At 38.0% G+C, this 6,505-nt stretch overlaps 2 protein-coding genes across 3 annotated transcripts in view; one reads left to right on the top strand and one right to left on the bottom strand.

The window, feature by feature from the left end:
• CTNNAL1 (catenin alpha like 1) overlaps positions 1 to 2,533 on the top strand; it is a 125,669-nt gene extending 123,136 nt beyond the window's left edge. Inside the window, exons 16-19 of one of the 2 annotated variants that reach the window (XM_029202769.1) lie at positions 355 to 411; positions 555 to 668; positions 1,354 to 1,437; positions 1,578 to 2,533. In XM_029202769.1, coding sequence (XP_029058602.1) covers positions 355 to 411; positions 555 to 668; positions 1,354 to 1,437; positions 1,578 to 1,643 — 321 coding nt within the window. In that variant the 3' untranslated portion in view covers positions 1,644 to 2,533. The remainder of the gene's footprint in view (positions 1 to 354; positions 412 to 554; positions 669 to 1,353; positions 1,438 to 1,577) is intronic. The other variant, XM_029202770.1, reaches the window with a different exon arrangement.
• Positions 2,534 to 3,239: 706 nt separating this feature from the next.
• Positions 3,240 to 4,841, bottom strand: ABITRAM (actin binding transcription modulator; the record flags this gene model as incomplete). Its single annotated transcript, XM_029202771.1, has 3 exons — positions 3,240 to 4,504; positions 4,598 to 4,667; positions 4,747 to 4,841. Coding segments are annotated over 3 exons (303 nt in total), but the record flags the coding sequence as incomplete, so codon positions are not given.
• Positions 4,842 to 6,505: the final 1,664 nt, after the last annotated feature.

The raw sequence follows: 6,505 nt of genomic DNA, 5'->3' as shown, positions 1-6,505 counted from the left end.
TTATAATTGGGGATATTATGAGATGAGCTTCGGATCCATCTAAAAGCCCAGGCATAATTTTTATGGCTAAGTATCAAATGTCTGTGTGATCCTGCACAGTAATTGGAGGTGTCCCGGTGTAGGGGAGCCACTGCAGGGACTGATTCTGCATCAGGTCTGGGAAATCTGCTTCTGAATACTGTTAAACTCTTGTGTTTTCCTGGATACAACAAAAAACATACAAGTTCCATGACAGACCTTTTATGTTTAGGTTTTATTTTTTAAATTCTGTATGAAAATTATCCATGACTGTATTTCTTACCAACTATCTAGACGACATACGCCTAATGTAGTGATGTTTTTCCTTTCTACCAGGTTTTTGCTGAAGAGGGTTTGAAGCTTGCTTCAAGTGTGCAAGCTTTCTCAAAACAGGTAATGCACATATCCTTGCCTGGTGCTGGTGGTGATGTCATAAATACCCACTTTGAGGGTATATTATTAAGGTATAAAGGTATTTAAGGTTTAAAAGATGGAATTTCATTGGAGTTGTTATAACTTCCTTATTTACATTTCAGCTGAAAGATGATGATAAGCTTATGCTTCTCCTGGAAATAAACAAGCTTGTTCCTCTGTGCCACCAGCTCCAGGCAGTAACTAAGACACCTTTGCAGAATCAAGTGTTTCTAAAGGTAAAAGGGAGGGTGGGACATTCAGGAAAGCGCTTGAGAAACTTTCGCGCTTCTTTTTTTATTAGGTTAGCTTCCAGCCCCTTTTTCTTCAAATAAAGTGTTAATACCCAGAGAAGAACAATTTATTTCCATCTTTCCTGCCTTGGCTGCAAGAACCATGTATCATCTGCAGTCATAACTGACCCCAGGAAGCAGTAGGTTCACCAAGTAAATTAGCTTTTTGGACGTGATTAATACCATAGCACGGAGCAGCTACCCTTAAATCCCAGCATCATCACCTGACTGACTAGGGCACAGACCCCTCAGAGTGAAGGGCTTCTGTTGTTTGTTTTGGGGAGTTTGAGTGCAAAAAAGTAGAGTGCAAAGAATTGCAAAGAAGGGGGTTCGCTGCCACTATTTGGTGCCCTTTGAGAAGCCCCTAAACCGTCTGAAATAGAACAGGTTGATTTTCCATCCATTCTTCCTGGGGTTCCATGAAATTGGCATGAGACTTGGGCAATAGTCCCTGCTTCTGTGTTCTGGGACCTCAGGTCATCAAGTCAGCTCAGATGCCTTAATCTGTATACCCTTTGAGATCCCTTAGGTTCCTATAATGAAGAAATTTTTACCATTTTCAAACTAAATGACAAAGTCTTTTGAAGGCCTCCTTATAAGAATTTGATTTGCTTGCTTTCTGTCACTATAGGTTGATAAGAGTATTACAAAGACAAGATGCATAATGGCTACTTCGGTCCAACTTCTCTCACTTTGCTATAAACTGCTGAAGAAGGTAAGATAATTTGTGTATCTTAAATTCACATTTAAAAAATTAGTCTAAAGGAAAGTGCAAAAGAAAATAGATACTGTTTAATTTTGCAATTATTTTAAGAGTAAAGTAAAGCAGAAACTAATTTTCTTAATTCTTTCCAGATTCAAATGGAAAACAACAGATGGGTCTCAGTTACAAATAAAGATTCTGTGGATGGTAAAACTTGAGAAGCTTTTGAGGTCAGATCTCTGGAACACCATGTGGCAAAGCTAACATTTTTAGAAAGCAAATGATCCTTTATATTTCAGAAACTGAACAATTTTCTAAAGAAAACGAACTGAAATCTTGCTTTATTTTCTGATCATGAAACTAATGGTGAAGCTTTCTGACAACTAATAAATGCCATGGTAGTCGCTGTATTTCTAATTGCAGTGTGATTTTAGAATAGGACGTTGCCATGAATAATGTTTAAGTCAAACCAAATATCCCTACTGTCTTAATGACAGTTTAATCCAAAGAAGCTATTTTGAATATATGCTCACCTTTGGCACATTTTACCCTAACTTCCTATTTTTTTTAATTTAAGCTTATCATCGACTATACCAATTTGCAGCAGAAGAGACAAGTAGTCTGGGTGATGCAGGGTTGTCCTTAAACCTGTGGACTCCTCCTCAATCCCTCCGTCCACTGAGTATGACTGGGCCTCCGCTGTCCCCTCTGTCACAGATCATCCATGCCGGGAGCACACGTTTGTTCTCTAGTGAGGGTTTCACGGAGCACAGGAAATCTGTCGTGATGCATGTCCCTCTCCCACCCAAAAGCAGGGTCATGGAGCTTACTCCACGGAATCCTGGAGGAACTCACTAGCAGATGGTTTTAGTTCTCCTTCTAGCATCGCTGGCCTGTCTGCCCTGAATATTAGCTGGAATCCTAAGCCTATCTTACGGGCTTAAAAAGTAGTTTTTGTACTTCTGAGTAGTGACTGATGGAACAGAAGGTAGAAGACAGAGAATAATTGAACTGAGCTGTTTAAAATAAATTCTGAGTAAGCATACATTTTATATATGTGTCTTTGGAATGTTCATTATAAAACAAATAAACAACTTTTTAGTGTTTTTAGTTTTACGGTTTAAAGCTTTCGTTTTTGTGGGGTGCGTTTTGATTGAAGGATCTGGTTATAAGTTCTGTCTTTATGGTGTAGTATAGTTAACTTTGTTTTTTTGTGCTTGTATCCCAGTGCTTTGAAATTTATTTTGAAATCTAACGGATTCAGCAGTAGTTCTGTAGGCTCGTCTGATGATCGGCATCTGGGTCAGCCATCACAGTCAATGATCACAAGATCCTGAAGAACCACCAGTTAGCTAGTCAATATTTTATTGAAGGAAACTTGAATTTACTGTAGGCCTTGGAGAGAAAATGGGATGCACTCAGCTTGGTTATGACCTTTATAAAATATTTCTTTATAAAAATCATCAAACATGATTTTTATGCCCTGAAACCAAAATACTCTTTTAAATTACAATGGAAATAATGGGAAACTGATGTGAGGTAATGTTATATGTAAAATAGATATATAATTCTTTTACTATCTTTAGTATCTTTGTTTTATGACACCTTTGGGAACCATTTGTGCTACCTGAAATGGGAATGTGCTGGTTTGTGCTTACACTTTCAGCTCATAGCACTATCAAGGTAGATGTTTGTAGAGTTACTACCTGTATCACATCTGGTGCGTCTACTTAGGGGAGAGTCATGCTGGCACTTAAGTTAAAAGTTTCCTTGTAAGTCAAAAATAATTTTAAAAAATTTATTTACAAAAGAGTTTACATACCTGAAATGAGAATTCTCTTATTTAAATGCAAGTGGTGGTAGAAAGGGATAACATCACTTCAACAGCATGACAGAGAACCAAAAGAATTTACATGTCAATGATAATCGTTTTATTTAAAACCATATAGTTATATGTATGTATGTGTTGCAGCCCTTAAGGAAAAATAACAGTTTTAAAAGTCCTTTTATTTGAAATTCAATGTAAACAAGTATACAATTTTAAACCATGAATTCATAGTTTTTTGTTTATTGTTTAAATGATGTGAAAGCTTTTGTTCTGTTCAAAAGCATGTGTGTCTTCGAATTCCAGGAACCTCTCGGGAACTTCTTTGCTGGTTACCCTGTAACTAGAGTGTGAGACTGAGTGACCACAAATGCACATGTTACTTCATACAGCATTATAATATTGATACTTCCATGTTAGCAAAGCCCCTTTCAAAGCCTCTTCATGTGTCCCTCATTAAGAAACCAGTGTTACAGTGCTACATTGTTCAGGGTTGAAGGCCAACCCATAGACATAGAGAAGGTACACTCTACACCCTGCCTCTTCCCAGCAACCTGAGCGGGGGAGTTGGGGCAGAAGGGGTGGGACCAGACGTTTTGGTCGTGTCACACTGAAGCAGATTGGGTAAGAAAGGCCGGTTGTTGTTTTTCAACTTCAAAGTGATGGAAAATTGAGGCAAAAACAATAACCATGACATAATACTCAAACAGAATCACATCAAAACCTAGTATTTACTAATGGGTTACAGGATGATGGGTAAATTATTTTTTATTTTGCTGTGTTTTCTGTCTTTTTCAAATTTTCTTCAACGTGCTTTGTTTGTTGGCTTTTAATCAGAAAAACAAAACGTCTGTCGCTTGCCAGTTGTTAGAAAGAGAAAAGCAAAAGAACAGAGTGAGTACATGGGCAGGCAGATCTGGGAGGTTGAAGACAAAATGGAATCAAGGCTTGTTATGCAAGACAAAGAAGGAAACCTAGGTCAGGTTTTCAATCAGGCCTCCCTGCGGATGGCTGGGTGTGAAGTATGCTTCAGCATCTCTGGTTCTTCCTTAGTGCACTGACTGGTAGGCCAGGTAAGAATAAGAATGCCCTGTTGTTTTCACTCAATCTTAATCCTCATGAGGTCGCTGTTGTGGCATTGATGCGTTTCACCACGACTTCTTCATACTGTTTTTGTGTCAGTAACCCTTCTGTTATGCTTTTACTTTCTTCAAACTTGGGCAACACAACTGCAATGTATCCTTCGGTGGATGGCTAGAAGGGAAATAGAATATATAATACTGTCAAATGGTAAAAAATCAGGTAAAAAGTGTGTGGATGGGATCTCACTTCCCCAGACCCTTTTACCTTCTCTTGAAGACTAGATGGCTTATGGAGAATGTTTTCATTCACTTCCATCAACCGTCCTCTTACACAGCTATTTAAAGAAAATATTGCTTTGAAGAAAAATATTATCTTCTTTGTTTCTCCAAAATTGTGGTTAAAAAGTAACTCACCTAGATATGGTGTATTCTTCTCCATCAGAGCAGTAAATCTTACACAGAGGTGCAAGTTCTGTTAGAAACTGTGCCCCCTGATAATAAAAGGGAAGAAAAAATTAATTGATGTACATTTTCACTTTCCTTTGTGAGGCAGCCCTCAGAGTTACAATAGGATATATTCCTGGAATTAGTGTTTTAAATAAAAATGACTTAAGTACAGAAAAACCATTCATTTATTCAAATATTTATATATTAAATGCCTCTATGGGCTAGGCACCATCCTAGGCTCTAGGGGAAAAAGCAGACTAAGACAAATGTGATAATAGGTAGTTTAGTTACATATTAAGAATATATTTTATCTTAACTTATTATACTTTATATTTAACTGTGCATGAGAAAGCTGCACATAGCCAAGTGTAAAGATTTCAAAAGGGCAGGAAAATCTTACCAATAAGCATAATATAAAATTCAACATTATAGAGAATGATCGCAATATTGTATAAAGTTAGTTTCATTAAGATTCCTACCTTATTTTTATATCAGAACTTAATGGAGAAAGGAACTTCTTTATTAGGTCAATCACTGAGACTTTCTGGAGAAGGGATATTTTTCTAATTAAAAAAAATGCAAATTGAGGAAAATCTGGAAAACAGAAAACTTTTAAGTAGCATATAGAGTAACTTACCCATTATCTTATAACCCGCTAGCAAATACTACATTTGTCTGTTTGAATGTTGTGGCACGGTTATACTTTCATGTACTCCACTGTATGGATATATCTGGGGAGGTTCTGACAAATATCTATCGAGTCGGCCACAAAGTTCGTTCAGGATTTTCCCTAACATGAAAAACCGGAGCGAACTTTTTGGCCAACCCAGTACAAGGAGGCTCATGAGAAATGGATGCAAGCATGTCTCATGTGTTGCTCTTTTTTCCCAGGAATTTTTACTGCAGTGAACATCTGAGGTCAAGATGCTGTTCTTTACGGCCTCTTTCCCACTCACAACTTTATTAGACAGCATTCAGGTGTTACTGCATGCGCTTCACTCCTCTGCCTGTGGGTACTTCCTTTCAAAAGACTAGTCAGTGTGACTCCCCACTTTTGGGAGGAGGGGCTGGGGATTTGTCCCAGATGGTTTGTCTATCACTGGCTCTGTGTCAGAAAGAAGTGTTTTAACCCTTTTTGGTCACCTCCCTTGGGAGAATAAATGATGGGCAGTGCTGAGATGCGATCAAAGCTTATCTACAGTGGGTTCCATGTGCAGGTCCCTCTCTGTTCCTCAGTAGTAACAACAGTGTTACTAGTTTGGACAAAGATTGATCACAGGAACATCACAAGCACTAACTGTTTTACTTGTAATTTGTAGACTTTTAAGAATGGTCCATGCTTTTTAAAGTCCACTTGCTTCCTGAGTGAGGAAAAATCAGTAATTATAAGGCAGGTTATTAGGGGCCTTCAGGCCTACAAAGGGGAGTGTAAACAAGGGTCTTCCAGAACAGTGAGGTAATTAGCAGAAACTCTTAATATGAACTCAGTAAGTGAAGGACCTAAATCATCCACTGAAACTTTCCTTTCCAGGGGGTTTGTCAGGATAGTTTAGTATGGTATTGAGTTGTCCTTGGTGTGATACCCTCCTTTAACAGTAAAATGTCCATCTTGCCTAGAATTGTAGAGGGCATAGGTAACATTTTCTATAACTAAACACTATGTGGAGGTAGAGGGTGTAGCTAGATGTGTGTTAAATTGGCAATGATTTAGGAATGGCAACTGATA

The sequence above is a fragment of the Monodon monoceros genome, unplaced genomic scaffold (genome assembly GCF_005190385.1).
Source record: "Monodon monoceros isolate NGI ecotype Baffin Bay Population unplaced genomic scaffold, NGI_Narwhal_1 Super_Scaffold_5, whole genome shotgun sequence".
NCBI lineage: Eukaryota > Metazoa > Chordata > Mammalia > Artiodactyla > Monodontidae > Monodon > Monodon monoceros.
Note: the sequence above shows the minus strand (reverse complement) of the source record. Positions and strands in the feature narration are given on the sequence as shown.